Raw genomic sequence first — 16,216 nt, 5'->3', positions numbered from 1 at the left:
GAACACTGATGATTGGTTTGAATCAATTTGAACTTTGCCATTTTGTTTTCCAACTTCACCTTGTGTTTTATCAAACTGTAGAATAGGTTCATGTGAGTGTTAATTGTAGTACCCCTTGAATTGACAGAACGTGTAACCATTGTTTACCTAAGGAATATGGCAAGTCTCATGAACAGCCTGGAAGATGTTGAGGTTGTGTTGGCAAAAACATAGGGTTGCAACAAGGGCTACCGGGGCAGATTACTCAGAAGGATGCATGAAACAACCAACAAAGAGCCCAAAGAGCAACCGATGTCGACACTAAATAAAACAATCCTTAAATTGTGGATCATCCCCAAAGATTGGTGGCCCTTGATGGTCCCCTTCTGTAGGCTCCTTGTTAAATAATACCTATTATGTATCCAAGACATAAAGAGCCCACAGACATCCACCTCTGTGTAGTTGAGAGAAAAATGTCATGCTGAGTAGGCTTATCTCCCAAAAAAATGCCAAGTGGTGGACCTCAATTGCTATGTTGAATGTGAATGTGCACTGTATGGATTCCTGCTCCGTTACTCGTATCCAATTTTCGATGGCAGACCCTCAGTTGACTTTCATGGTAGCTGAACAATCTGCAGCTAGACTTGCACAGACTTGTTTATCCAGAAGAATCCTGTAAAAAATTCTGTTATGGTATGTTCGTCACTTTTCAAGTGTCCATCTAATAGCTGCTGAAATGTCTAGAAGTAGGAGGATGCCGATACCATGCCCAATGGACATCATCTGAGAGGTACAAAAGAGGGCAGCTCAGAAGGTCTGCATCCTAACCACTGCACCTAGACAGGCACACAGTAATTTATTTTTGAATCACCTCAGCCCAAAGACCATCCACGGCCTCAGATTCCAGGTTTGCTGCAACCAATTGTGGAAATTTCTAGATCTCTCACACACATACTTTACAAGAGGCAGATACATATAGGTTTTCTGAATACGACCCTCACTTCCTGTATAAGGAACCCCTTTCCCTACTGTTAGTTTCAGCCCGAGGAAGAGCTCATTTTCAGCCCGGTCTTCCTCCTCCTTCTCTGTGCCTCCTCACAGAAAATGCCAATGAATGGTCTCTGCAGGGAAGATTATTTGCTCTACTCTGGCATCTGAACTGTAAGTTCTTTTCCCAAGCGAGGGAGATTCGGCCAATCTCTGGGGAGTCTGGATTCTGGAGTACAGCCGTTTCCACCCGCAGACAAAAAAGCAGGATATGGTTTTGTAAATTAAGTCTGCATGGTCACACATCAATGAGAAGTGCTTCAAAGGATGTGGTAGCTTTGTCCGCCAATTACTATCATTTATGCAAACCTTGTCTGCAAAAGCCCTTTTCTCTTCCCTATTTTGAAAAAAAAGGGTCTGCGTCACTACGCCGCAGCAGATCCTCAAACTATACCACTAGTGCAGTGGTATTCAAATGTTTTTATGCCAAGCCTCCCTTAAAGATATTTGCTGAGCCCACCCAAGATTGTACATTTAACAGGCACCCCTAGATGCCATATCTCCTTATTTTTTCTTTTAAAGCAATCTCTGTGCTCCCTTTTTAAAAGCATTGCACCCCTTTCCCCCACATTCAAGCCCCTTCTAGGGAGGCCAGCCCCACAGTTTGTATCCACTGCTCTAGGGCCCAACCACCAGTGGAGCTTGTGTTTTTATTGCAACTCGCTATCCATAAAATTGCATTCCTTGCTGCTATAAATTCAGCGAGAAGAGGGAGTGAAAAACGGGCTGTTTCATGGATGAAACTTTCACAGATTTTCAGCGGGGCAGAGTTGTCCTTTGAACTCATCCTTCCTAGTTAGCGAAGGATGGAACTGAATTTCATATAAACCAAGTAATGTCTTCGCCAGTATTATTTCCAGAGCAATCTTCTGACACAGAAAAGAGTACGCCATAAACTAGACGTTAGGCGAGCGCTCAAATTCTACCTTGATAGAACAAAGGACATCAGGTCATCCTCAAGTCACGTTTTGGTAATTCCAAGAAAGGTACATAAGCATGCCGGGCGCGACGCGGCGCCACAGCGAGGCTAAGCCTCGTTCTGGGCCCTATTTCGCAAGCAGTAGCCGCCGGCAGGCGGATGCGCCGGCGGCCGACATGAAGGCCGTATAAAGGCCCTGTTTTGCGCCTGTTTAGCGACGGATTGCGAGGAAGCGCTCTTCTCTTTGCCCCCGATCACTAGACTGTTCTCCGAGGGAGCCTCATCCTCCTCCACGTCGGGCCCTATCACGGTAAGCCTTGGAACCCTGCGACTTGCACCTTAGTCGTTGCAGCCTATGGAAACTATACTGACCCATGCCTCCTCTGATTTTGTGTAACTTATGTCTTCGCTACCCACTGGGGGTGCTGCCTGAATCCTAGCCACTGTGCATATACTCTACTCTGTCCAGTATGCCCAATTGAAATAGCCAGCTCTCCGTGCCTACTTGAAATTCAGCGTCCTCATTGTGCAGACCTTCATAGTACTGCTACAGACTCCGTTGCTCTGAACAATGTGTTCTTCACCACCCACTGCATAAACATGGTCCTCTATTAATACACCTTTTGACCCACTCAAGACCCTCCTGGTCTCATGCCAACTGTATGGTCGCTTAGAGATCACTGTGATATTGTGTTGTGTCCTATGGTCGCTTAGAGATCACTGTGATATTGTGTTGTGTCCTATGGTCGCTTAGAGATCACTGTGATATTGTGTTGTGTCCTATGGTCGCTTAGAGATCACTGTGATATTGTGTTGTGTCCTATGGTCGCTTAGAGATCACTGTGATATTGTGTTGTGTCCTATGGTCGCTTAGAGATCACTGTGATATTGTGTTGTGTCCTATGGTCGCTTAGAGATCACTGTGATATCGTGCTATGCTTTATAGCCACTCCTGACCGCCCTCAGGCACCCCTAGGATCTTTGCTATTAGCCTAACAGTACCTCACTACTGACTACTGTATTTAGCCGTCGGCCCTTGCCCCTCACTGCTAATTTTGATCTTAGGTGGCCCCTGTCTATGTACATGATTCTTGTACCTCCTAGCTCTTCTCTCTCACCTAGGTAACCAGGACATTCATCATGCACATCAGTGTACTCCTCCCATTTCTCTTCACACTATCCCTTCGACTCACCCAATCTCTCCAGCTACCTACAGTAACAACCGCCACACTCTGGGTTAAAATGGACCAGCCCTCCACCAGCATGGCACCCCCACGACCTCTCGCATCGCCTAGAATAAGCCCGGCGGCACCCACTGTAGGCCATACCAATCTATACCTCAACGACCCAGCTCTATGGCTGGATCACTTTGCCAGGAAACCCACACCTAACCAACCCTGCCCCCTCTCTCTTAGAAATAAGAGACTAGGCTCCAGATTCCGCCTACGCCTACGCCACTCCCGTCACATCACCAGGAAACAAACCCCCCTCTCTCCTGGATCTCTGTCAACTGCCACCACATGCAAACCCACCTCCACCAAGGTTAAATTGCCCATGTTCAAAGGCGCCCTCATTAATGCCAGATCCCTCACTGCACATGCACTAGACATAGCTGACCTCATCACCACGTCCGACCTTGACTTCCTAGCTATCTCCGAAACATGGCTTCACGCCGCATCTGGCCCCCTACTAGCGTTAGCCCTACCGCCAAACTACGGCATAACACGATGCGACCGCTCCTCCACCTCCTCCAAAGGCGGTGGTGTGGCCTTCATCCATAAAAATACTCTTGACCTAAGAGTGTTACCTGATTCCAAACTCACATCGGCCGAATTGCTGTCTGTCAAGCTAGCACTCACACCTAACCAAACAGCCACCATGCACCTAATCTATAGACCTCCAGGACCCGCTCCAACATTTGTCAGTGAAATCTCCACTCTCCTCCTCAACAATACAAAGATCAATTCGCAAACAATCATCCTAGGCGACCTTAACTTAGGTCTTGGGGATTTAAAAGATCCAGTGGCCTCCGACCTGGAGATCGCACTATCTGACCTCGGCCTTACCTTATACATCCAAGAGCCTACCCATATTAAAGGTAGAACACTTGACTGGGTAGCTGGCTCCAATTGCAATATCAAAGTCCTTAACAATTCCCCCTGTCTATGGTCCGACCACCACATTATAACTTTCAACATTGAAGCCACACCACGAATCCCGTCACCATTAGCCCCAGCACTCCCAACTCGAAGCAAAAAAGACATAACCAAGGAGAAACTCCTCCCATTGTTACTCCCGTCCCTTAACACAGCCACCAATTCTTACTCTGATCCAACCTCACTAGCACACACCTACAACCAAACAATGCGAACTGCCATTGATTATATAGCACCTCTCAAACTTAGAAAGGCTAAACCTCAAGCCTATCTCAACTCATGGTTCACACCACAGCTAAGATCACTCCGGAAAGCCAAACGCTGTGCCGAAAATCGATGGAAAAGCCACCCCTCAGACGAGCATAGAGACAGCTTCCTCCTAGCCTCACTCTCCTACAAAGATGCCATCATCACGGCTAAAAAGGAATCTTTCAACAACCGCATTATACAAGCCGACTCAAACTCCAAGGAACTCTTTAAAATCCTAAGAGAGCTTGAAACTCCAGTCGCCCCCCCTGACACATGCGTGAAAGATAGTAAATGGTGTGCCAATATCCAAGCAGCCTTACTAAATAAAATCTCCACACTACAAGACAAAATCAAAGATAAACAGGACAACTTGAATCGCGACAACCACGTTCATCCCCTCACTAAGGCCCCCTTACCAGACCCCACCAATATCACACCATTCGCATTCTCTCCACTTACCGTGGCAGAGGTAGAAAACATAATTCTTAGAATTAAGCCAACTAACTGCCAAGGTGACCCGTGCCCAGCTCATACTATCAAGGACTCAGCGCACGAGCTGGCCCCATTCATCACGGCCTTCATCAACTCTTCCTTTCAAACAGGCATTGTCCCGGACAATCTGAAGGACGCTTGGGTTATCCCACTGCTTAAAAAACCTTCCCTAGACCCTAACATTCCCACTAACTTCCGACCTATCACCACCGTACCATTTCTGCTCAAGATCCTAGACCGTGCCGCATACTTTCAGATCCAAAATTACCTGGAAACTAACAACTTGCTAGGTCTTCGACAATCTGGTTTCCGCCCCAGACACGGGACAGAGACCGCTTTATTAGACCTTAAAACCCAAATCGAGGTTCTAAAGGATCAAGGCAAACTAGCACTACTACTACTTCTCGACCTCTCAGCCGCATTCGATCTGGTCAACCATCAGATCCTGTGCAAGCACCTCCATTCAGCGGCCAACTTCTCTTCCTCGGCTGCGGCTTGGATCAAATCCTTCCTGAGCAACAGATCCATGAGAGTCTTTGCCCCATCCGCAGCCGCGGACCCCTCCCCGATTCACTGCGGCGTTCCTCAGGGTTCTTGTGTGTCACCTACACTTTATAACATTTTCACGAAACCACTCTTTGATGTGCTTGACTATCTGGGTGTCTCCTATACCAACTATGCAGACGACACCCAGATACTCATCCCCATCACTGGTGATTATCTAGGTGACACCAAAGCCCTTAACGACATCTACTCGGTCATCCAAGCCTGGATGGCCCAACATCAATTGTGCTTGAATGATGACAAGACGGAGCTCCTAATTCTGGGCACTGCACAACGTCTGAGCAGACTAGAACCGTCCTATCAATCATTCAACATTGATGGCAATATCATTTGTGTCTCAAAAGATACCAAAACGTTAGGTTTCTACCTTGATGCCACACTTTCATTAACCCGACAAACTAATGCTGTCAGATCTGCGTCTGCATACACATGCAAACTCATCGCAGCTTGCAGACCATTCCTCACTACGTCCAACAGCGTCACGCTAGCGAGAACCCTTATTATGGCTAAAATTGATTACTGCAGTGCTCTTTATCTTGGCACCAGCCAAGAGAACCTGAACAGACTTCAAACGACACAAAACAACGCCATTCGTGCTGCGCTAAACATTCCCCGACACCACCACATCACAGAAACCAGAAGTAAGCTAAATTGGCTACCTGTCAAACAGAGAATTTCACTCAAAACACTTGCCCTTACGCACAAATGCCTAGCCAACAAAGCCCCGATCTACCTTGGTAGTCGACTATCGCGCCACTCTACCTCCCGACCTCTAAGAACAGCCCAATCCCACTGTTTAGCGATCCCGAGATTTAAATTGCAAAAAGCAGGGGGCTCAAGTTTCCCCGTCTTAGCTTCCAAGTTATGGAACTCCCTCCCTGTCTCAATTAGAGCGGAAGACTCTTTCAATATCTTCAAAGCAAATACTAGATCTTGGCTTCTCAACCAGCATTAAGGCCGCCTTCGAGCCTCTTCCCGACATACCCTGACTTACCGTCCACTACTATCATCTATCGGCACTGAAACTACTGTACATATGTATATAAGATCTTCTTGTAAATATATATAATGACTGTTTGCTTGACCTGCATTTTGGATCCCTGTTTGATATGATGCTCTGTTATTCCTGCATTTCTGTAACCTTGTACAAATTGCGCCCTGATGCCTCCGGGCCTGCGGGTTTGCGCGTTATAAATAAAATACAATACAATCTACAACCACCATTTCCAGGTAGATGGTTTCTGGCTTTCGGAGGGTTACTCTGTTCAGGGTCTCCAACTAGCAAAAGCTCTTCATGCTCACCTAGTGAGAACCAACTCGGCTCCATTAGCCTTCCAGAAAAATGTCCCCTGGGAGTTGCTCTTTTGCGATCATCTACTTTCTGTAAAAACACTCGCCTTGACTGGAGTTCCATTGCTGAGGCTCAGTTTGGGCAGCCAGTTTTCAAAAACCTCTTTAAATAATATAGAATTAGGACCATCCACCCAATAATCCGATTAGTGTTTGCGGAATCTCCTGTAATTATGAAGTAAAGGGGATGGGATGTAGGAGGAAGAAAGTTACTCACCCTGCTGACTAATGTACTCCTACTCCAGAGTCCCCTTCCCTCCATTGGCTTTCCCGTCTTCCCTTCGAAAAATCCTGAGCTTTTGGTACATCACCAACCTTGGCGATGAGAAAATCACTGAAGAGTGAGGCTCTGACAGGGCTCGGGAAGGCACGGCATGCGCCAGACCTTTCGTAAAAATAAAAAAAATGACATCCATGTGTTGGTGCTACAAAAGGTGCTCCGGTCCTGACGCAAAGGACAGAATGTTCCATACTTGTGTAGGAAAAGGGACACTGGACTAGGAGTATGTTAGTCACTGCAGTGACTAACATTTTCTTTATTGCAGAAAGAATGTTTAACCTAGGCCATCCTAGTCCAGCATGTTTTAGTCCATCTCTTCACTTTGGACCTTTAGTCTGGGAGCGATTACATCTCGTATAGGTAGAGGAATAAAGAAAGTCTTATACAGACAATTTGACATTGAAGAATGAGAATGTATTAAAGTAACTAGTTTAATGATTGATGAAATGGTTCTTTGCTAGGTGTGTGGGCTTATCTTTCATTATGTTTTGGACAAACTTGACTGGCTGATTCTCACCTTACTTGTTTTGGGACATTGCTCAGTCCTTAAGGCTCAAGCCACCGTCATTGGAGTGCTGCATGGACCAGTTTGTGCCTTTTCCTTTGTTTGTGGGTACTTTTGTTACCTTTTTGATGTCCACAGGACATGATGGTGGCATTGAACTGTGCTTTGCATGTATATCTGGTGCACTGTTCAACATATTTTTTACTGCAATGCCATTTTCAGTACCATCTATTCAAAATGGCTGCTTCTCAAGGTACTATCCTGTCTTTTGTGCCATTTTGTTTCTTTCTTTCTGCCCCCTGATAGTAAAGGTTATTCACAAAGGAACCGTTATTTCTGTCTCTTGGCAGAGGGCAATGCTTGTTCACCTCTAGGCTTAAGGCAATGCTTGTACTCTTACGTACCGTCCCCTTTCCTCCATACTGTATGGGGCGTCCCTTCCAAGGGTCGGTAGACTGAACCTTTCTCACCGGAAAAAACCTTCCCCTTTTAAATTTAGAGGCTCGTGGCCCAGGGAGCATGCGCTGCCCTGACTCTGTCCTCCAGCGCCACACCTCAGTCCCCTTTTCTGCGCCAACGGGAACGGGCCGAATTCACCAGCGCTCCTGGGTTTGGCTTCGGCCATGTAATTCCACACGCGGATACCTCTTCTTTGTCTTTTTTTTTTTTTTTTTTAATCAATAAGATTTTTACAAAAGAAGAAAAGAAAACATTTCGTTTTCAGTAGAAGCTACAGTAGCAAGTGGAATCGTCAGTGATGAGATCGGGAGAAGTATTGAGGCCGGAACTCATCGAAGGTCATTGGGCGGACCAATCAACCTGAGGACGGTCGACTGAGAAGTTCAGTGTTTACATAGACCAACATTTTATAGGTGGCCAGCTGCCACGAAGGTCTGTCTCCGGCCATCAATCTGGACCAACAAACGTCCTGGTCACTTAAAATGTGCTCCGAAAAGATCTTCGTCAGGTAGACTGTTCGGATCCTGGCTGTGCGGGGGACATACTAAGAGCAAATGCCTAATCGACTCTGTTACTACTGGCGTTTTACAGAATCGGCACTCCTTCGTTGGAGAAAGCCCTCTGATTGCTAAGATTTCGTTGGTTAGCAGGAGATTTAGTCGCGCTCTCATTATTAAATCGCGAGCGTGTCTAGAAGGGAACTTTTTGATGTACGGTTGTAAATCGTTGAATCTTCTGATGTTTGGCGGGAGGTGCTGTCAATTTATTCTTTAGAGCTGCCTCGCTTTGTCTTATATTTTTGTCTTTTCTATCATTCAGGACTCAGTCCTCGGGCGTCGCACTCCTCCCCAGTGCATATCGATATCTACATGAATCAGCAGGTGTCCATCCTGCAACAGGCTCTTCCCAACTTCAGACCTCCACGCCCTCTGCCTGCGTTGCCTTGGCCCAGACCACGGTTGGCAATCATGTTCGGCGTGTGACTCGCTGTCCTCGAAGGCGGTGGAGGGAGCTCTTCCAGCAGTCGCCTCCAGAGGATCTCAAGAACTTCGTGAAGCAACGTCCCAGGTAGGGCTGATATTTTCCAGCTCACCCTGCCAGGGAGACTCCTTCCCACGGACTCACCCGCATGGGAAGGACCGGCCAGGTCCTTCCACCGGCACATGCACAGAGGCTGCTACGGCTAACGGCCTTCGTGTCGAGGGGTCCTCGGATCCTCCTGGACGCAGTGTCGAGGGACCGGAAGGTTCTTGTACTGGGCCTACACCCGAGGGGCTACACCCTTTTACTGGCACAATGGCCGAGGGGCTACGCCCTAATACCGGCAATACGTCCGAGGGGGTGCCTAAACGCAGCTCTACTGACCCCGGGTCGAGGGTGTCGCACCTACGGGGCTGAGATCCGAGGAGCAGGGTGGGCCTCGTGATCCACATGTGAGAATCTTGGACGAGGCCAGACCCAGCTGTCTGGGCAACACGTGGCCGGCAGCTCGACAAAATGGCCACCATGCCAGACAGGGGCACCCGTCCAACGCCATTCCACGAATTTGGCAAATAACGAGTGTCGAGGTGGGACTGGTCGCAACCAGCTACGTGGCCTACAGTCTACTCCTCATATGCACAGGGCAACTTTCCCATGCGTCCATACGGACTGGGTAAGCAGCGGCTCCAGCAGTTCCCCGCTACCCCGTCGGTACCCCCTGCCACCTCTTCAGCCGCTCTTCGACAAATTCCTCAGCCTCATGAGGTCTCCTCAGATGGGTTATCATCAAGGACACAGTCAGGGAAGTGCTCCCCGCCATGCTAACGGCACCACAGACGCCACAGACTCCTCCATCGGGCTCCCTGACCCCAGTGCCGCTGCCTCCTACGGCTCCACAGCCAACTCTGCAACCTCCGTCGCCTTCTCAGCCTCCGGCTGCGGTCTCTGTACCCCAGCCTTCGGTGCCAGCTACCCCTCCTCCAGTGGATTCCACTGCAAACCGATGAGCCAACCCTTCTTGGCAAGGGAGACTACAAGTCCCACTCAGTCCAGCCGGTCAACCGACACCTGGACGCCAGGTACAGGCAGATGGAGGGGGACACTCATGCTCTCGACCCATCCTCACCCACACTCCTCTGTGATCGCTGCGGCATCACTTTACTTGGAGACTCAGTCGCCCTCCGTCTCCTCCTCTGCGACGCTGCTAGGCAAGGAGAAGGTCTTGGAGGCTTACAGCAAAAATATCTACTCCAACGCCTCCTTACGTCAGGCCAATGCAGATGCCAATCTGGCTGCTGCCAACCAACGGTTATGGGGGGAAGGGGGGAATTGCAGACTTCCTCCCGTAGCTCCCCTCCTAATGTCAGTCACGCTTTAAGGCAGGGTTAGCGGAGGCCAAGCTTGTGGCGCACAACCTCATGGAATCCACAGTGGCGCATATCGATAACTCGGGCTGTGCCATCTGCATTGTCATGGACATGAGGTGCACAGCCTGGCTCCGGGCGGCGAAATTTAACCCAGACGTCCAGGAGCGCATCTTGGATCTACTGTTCGACGGGGTTGGGGGGAGGGGAGGAGACCTCTTCCTTGGATGAAGAGCAGGACAAAAAGAACGGCTCGCAAACAGCAAAGTCCTTGTCCATTCTTACAAAGACTACGCCCAAATCTTAAACCCAATCTCAGCAGCGCTCTAAGAGTTGTACATATGGAGGGTTCTGCAGCTTCCAGGAATGCAGATCCAGGCAGCCGGACCGCTGGCCGTGTCAGAACCGGCGCAAACAACAAAAAAGGGGGGTGTAAGGGGTTTTTCCAGTCCCCCTCCTCAGCCTCCGAGGGAAAGAAGGCATGACACGCCCCTTTAGGTCCAGTTGTCTCCGGTGGGGCGCAGGCTTGCTCTCCATGGTGCCAGAATTTCGCGGCCCCCTGGATCCTCTCTGTAGTATCCGCCGGGTACCGCCTACCCACCCCAGCCTCCCCTCCAGTCCACAGGTTTGGACTAACTCTTTTTGCGGAGATCCGGTCGCTCGTAGAGAGCAAGGCAGTTGAGGTAGTTCCAGCCTCGCAGCAAGGCTTTGGCTTATACTCCATGATTTTCCCCATTCAGAAGAAGAACCAGGTAGGCCTGAGAGTTGTGCTGGACCTTTCCACCCTCAACCTCTCCTTACCCCTGCAAAAATTCAAGATGGTTATACCAGCTTTTATAGCGGAGACATTGGACAAGGGAGACTGGATGAACTCCCTAGACCTGAAGGAGGTGTACCTACATGTCCCGATTTGGCAGCCCCATCGTTCTTTCCTACAGTTCAGGATCATGGGCTACCATTTACAGTACAAGGTCCTCCCGTTTGGCCTCAACTCGGCCCGAGGGTCTTTACCAGACTCATAAACGCAGTAGCGGCCCTCCTTGGAGAGCAGGGCCTCCACATCTATCCATACCTCGACGACTGGCTCGTCAGGGCTACATCTCCAGAGGCAGTTCACCACTCCTCCCATGCCCTTATGAACACACTGCACGACCTGGGCTTCTCGCTCAACCTCAAATCACAGCTTCTCCCTACACAGACTGACATTCCTGAGGCTCATTTGGGACAGGTCCTCCGAGAAGGTCTTCCCGTCAGAGGACAAGATCTCGGCCATTAAGGGAGCCGTCCACTTCCTCAGCAGAGAAGTGACCTTGGCTTGGTGGTATCAACATCTCCTCTGTCTATTGGCGGCGGTTCTGCTAGCTGTCCTGCACACAACACTAAGGATGAGAAGGATTTACACTTCGCGGCCTCATGGAGTCAGGAGCGGGGCTCTCAATCTGAAATGATTAACGTTCTTCCATCTCTCCACCCTGACCTAAATTGGTGGTCCGGTCCATGGACTGCAACCTCCGGACAGGCAAGCCCTTTCGGCTGCACTCTCCGCAGGCCACCATCACCACAGACTCCTCTCTCGAGGGCTGGGGAGCCACCCTGGACGATCTCTCTGGGCACGGCACCTGGACTCGACAGGAGCAGGAATACCACATCAATTGATTGGAGCTGAAAACCATCTGGCTAACCCTCAGGGCATTCCTACTACTTATCAAGGGCAAGGTTGTCCACATTCAGACAGCCAACCCGACAAGCATGTACTACGTCAACAAGCGGGAAGGCACCAGATCCCCCTCCTCTCTGCAGACTGGCGATCAGCACGTGGGAATGGGCACTGGAAAACAACATTTACATCTCGGCAGTCCACATCCCGGGGGAATCCAACCTGGAGGCGGACAGGCCCAGCAGGGTGGGAGTGGACAATTAAGAGTGGCAGCCTCGTTATTCAACAGATCTTCAACAGGTGGGGTCACCACCTAGTGGATCTTGTTGCCACCTGGCACAACAAGAAGTGTCCCCAGTCTGCATCCTGGCAGGGTCAGGGCCCTGGCTCTTTGGGCGATGCATTTAACCTCCAGTGGATCGGCATGAAGGCCCATGTCTTTCCGCCCACCCACCTGAACCACAGGGTAACTTGCAAGATCAAGGAGTCTCACTGACTCCTCTTTCTGATTGCTCCATGGTGGCCGGCCAGGCCTCGGTTTTCGGAGCTTCTCGGCCTCTCTGAGGTGCACCCATACACCTCCCGACGGGCCCAGCACATCGTCTGGCACAGCAGGGGGGGGCTGAATCATCCACCCCGCGCCATGGAAATTAGCCCTCACAGCGTGGTAACTGAGCATGTAATGCTTCGGCACCTTGGCCTCTCACAGGCCAATCTGGAGATCATACAGAGTGCCAGGAGCAAAGCCACCAGGGCCCAGTACAAAAGCAAATGGACCAGATTCTGGCACTGGGCGGACTCCAAGGGCATTGACCCGTTGGCCTGCAATTTGGATGACGTGTTCTCCTTTTCCATGCACTTCGCTCATTCGGGCGTACAGGTGGACACCTGCCGTACATACCTTGCGGCCATTGGTCTTGGCAGGCTCTACCCGCCCGTCAAGAGACGGCACCCTGTGTGGGACCTTAACATAGTCTTGGGCGTCCAGGCGCACAAACCATTCGAGCCAATGGCGCCTGTGGACATTAGGCTGGTCATCATCAAGACAGCCTTACTAGTCGTCTTGTCTCACCTCGCTGAGTCAGCGAGATGCTGGCGCTGGTCGCCTCAACCATATACCACCTTTCACAAGGACAAGGTAGTCATGCGGACGCAACCGGCATTTCTGCCCAAGGTTCCATCTACATTTCACTTGCACATAGAAATGGTCCTTCCTGCGTTATTTCCCGATCCCAACGACGAAGCACATAGTTGCTTTCGGAGGCTCGAGGCCATGCTATCGGGCCTCGAAGTCCTCCATATACCCCGCTGGAGGGTCTCTGCCATCAAAGAGGCATGATTACCAGCACAAGCCGCTCCCGGCCAACATGCATGCCCACGCAGTCAGGGCCAAGGCAACGGCCATCGCATTCCAGCGCCATACCCTTGGCAAGTCATAACCAAGGCGGCCACTTGGGCTTCTCCCTCGGCTTTCTGTAAGCATTACTGTTTGGATGCCGGCTCTAGAGCTGATGTGGATTTCGGAGAGATGATTCTCGGGAACCCAATTGCTTAAGGACGGTCTCCTCTCCACCCTGGGGCTACAATCAGTTGTAATCGCCCATACACTATGGAGGAAAGGGGACGGGACGTAAGAGTAATTATAAGTTACTCACTGTAGTGACTAACGTACTATTATTCCATAGTCCCCTTTCCTCATACGTCCCACCAACCTCCCCCTCCCTAATAATACTGTCATCACTAAGCAATGTTAAATCTATTGACGCATCAATGGGGACTTAGGTGTGGCGCTGGAAGGCGGAGTCAGGGCAGCGCATGTTCCCTGGACCACGCCCTTGTGCGCCTCTAAATTTAAAGGGAAGGGTTTTTCTGGTGAAAAAGGTTCCGACTCCCGTCCCTTGGAAGTGACACCCATACAGTATGGAGGATGAGTAATTTATAATTTCTCCAGCATGGGTTTGGCATGGATTCACATGCAAACATTCCCTCTGGCCCCTCTGACTCTTCTTGGTCATACTCCCACTTTACGTGCTTACCAAATCTGAAGATGGCTGCCAGAGGCAGGGCTTAGGCGGATGACCGTCATTGGATGAGGGCAGTATGATCCAGAGGACAGTGATTGGTTTAGAGGAGAAATACAGTTTTAAAGTGAAACTGGTTTTTCTTTTACCAAGGATTCCCAGCCTGACAGGGAATATTCATGAGCATGTGAATCCATGCCAGACCCATACTGGAGAAAAATAGTTCAAGGTAAGCAACTTAAAACTTACACTATTTGTACAAAACTGTATTTCATACTAAATTATTTCTCTTCAAATTCTGAAATGTTTATTTTAATCAAAAAAGAGGCATGTAGTTCACAATTGGTCATTTTTTAGTTTGCTTTCCTTTTTCTGTTCTTTTCACCTGATTACTTTATTTTAAACTGCAGGAAAAAGCAGGCGGAAAGATGCGCCAAGGCCAAATTCAGGCAAAAGAAGTGATACAAGAATACATTGCTGGGTCAGACAGTGTTACAGAAGACCAAGCAAGCCGGGATTATGTTGTCATGAGAGCACGGGTGATGGCAGCAAAGTTAGTTCACTATAAAAAGCTTATATTAATGTAAAGTCAACTAGAATTTGAAAGAAGATAGAATAATCTGCATTCTATTTGTTTAGGCTTTTGGGAGCACTTTGCAGTTGTATTTGTGATCCAAGTGTGAATTCTACTACCCAAGAAATCAAACCTGCTGATTCACTTTCCCATTTGCTACTTTTCCATTTGAATTCCAAATCTGCTTTACAACGGATTAGTGTTGCACTGGTAATCTGCGAGTGGGCCGCTATACAAAAGGTATGTTCTTTGTATAAATACTAAACGTGGAACAGTTTTGCTTCTGTCTTTACTCATGCTGTGAATACTTGGATTCTGATTGTTACAAAAAACGTTTTTATTGAATTGGCAGTTTTTAAGGATTGTGTGGGTAACCCTCTTGTATGGTCATGTGTGTCAAGCCAAACTTGCTATGCATTAACTTCTTTTAAGGTATGCTCCAATATCGTATATTTCCAGTTGTATTTAAATTTCATAGTGTAACATGTATTTTAGACCAATAACACTGTCGAAGTGTTCTCGCTTTGGGATAATGCCCATCACTGCTTTTGTGTTTAGGACTTTTCTTATGGTTTTTTCAATAGTTTATTCCAGTCTATATGCATTTACCCTAGTTAGTTGCTGGCTTTTATGTTACGTTGGCAGAAGTGTGATGCAGTTAATTTTCCCTGTGAGTTAATTTTCCCTGTGATCTCTTGTGGGGGCCCGCTAAGGTTGGTGTGTCTGAGAATGTGCAGCCAGCATGTCCATTCAGTCTGTATTTTCAAATGTTTGGCTTCTCATAAGCACTTCGCTGTATCTTTGTAAAATATCTTGGAGCCAAACAAGTGCTACCCCTCTTACAAATACTACCCAGGAACCCAGAGGTCTTTCATAGCCTCCTCCACAAGGAGGTCATTTGGTGCAGATCAATCACAGCATCATTAGCGCACCATTCGTACTGGAAGAGATGTTGCAAGTGATGGTTGATGTGCGTGTGCGGATTTTCATTGTCTTGATGTTTTATAATTGATATGTTTTGCTTAGACATGCGTTTTATGGTTTCTCCGGAATGTTATGACTTATTCTCAAAATGTTGAAAAGTGGGCATGGAGATGAGCTAATAAGTAACTTAGTGTTGATTTGCCATTCATGGTATTCCTCTCGATTCCTCGAGTTGATAGCATCTTCAGACATTTACATTTTTCGGTTTGGTCTCTTTGGCTTTTTAAGAAAACTCAATTTCAGGCCAGGTCATATATGCAAAGGTTTAAAATATGTTTTATTATGTTCTCTTAGCATTTTGCTTTTAAATTGGTCAGCTCATGAAAGACAGAAATCCGACATGTCATACATTCCAGCGATAGACAAAACAGTGTTAAGTGGTACCTACATAATTAAACAAATTACACAGCTTGTGGAAGAGTCCAGCTCAGAAATGTAAAGAGGAGGGGATATGATGGGCTGGATCCATTATGGCCTGAAGTTTTTTTAATGTCATCTCAATCAGTTAATGACACAGCAGAGGCCTGTGAGTGAGAGTTAGTCTCTGTAACCCAATGTGGCATATAAAGAAATGCAAGATCTATTACTCCTAAGAATGAGTGACAAAACATAAAGGCTCCAATTCTAGCACGCCT

At 48.4% G+C, this 16,216-nt stretch overlaps 1 protein-coding gene across 2 annotated transcripts in view; it reads left to right on the top strand.

Moving 5' to 3' along the window:
* BTAF1 (B-TFIID TATA-box binding protein associated factor 1) overlaps positions 1-16,216 on the top strand; it is a 2,675,064-nt gene that overhangs the window by 1,115,819 nt on the left and 1,543,029 nt on the right. For both annotated transcript variants that reach the window (XM_069611378.1, XM_069611379.1), the window contains 2 exons: positions 14,434-14,576; positions 14,663-14,837. In XM_069611378.1, the coding sequence (XP_069467479.1) occupies positions 14,434-14,576; positions 14,663-14,837 (318 nt within the window). The remainder of the gene's footprint in view (positions 1-14,433; positions 14,577-14,662; positions 14,838-16,216) is intronic.

This window comes from Ambystoma mexicanum, chromosome 8, assembly GCF_040938575.1.
Source record: "Ambystoma mexicanum isolate Mex_15411 chromosome 8, UKY_AmexF1_1, whole genome shotgun sequence".
Classification (NCBI taxonomy): Eukaryota; Metazoa; Chordata; class Amphibia; order Caudata; family Ambystomatidae; genus Ambystoma; species Ambystoma mexicanum.
This window is presented reverse-complemented; position numbering and strand designations above follow the sequence as displayed.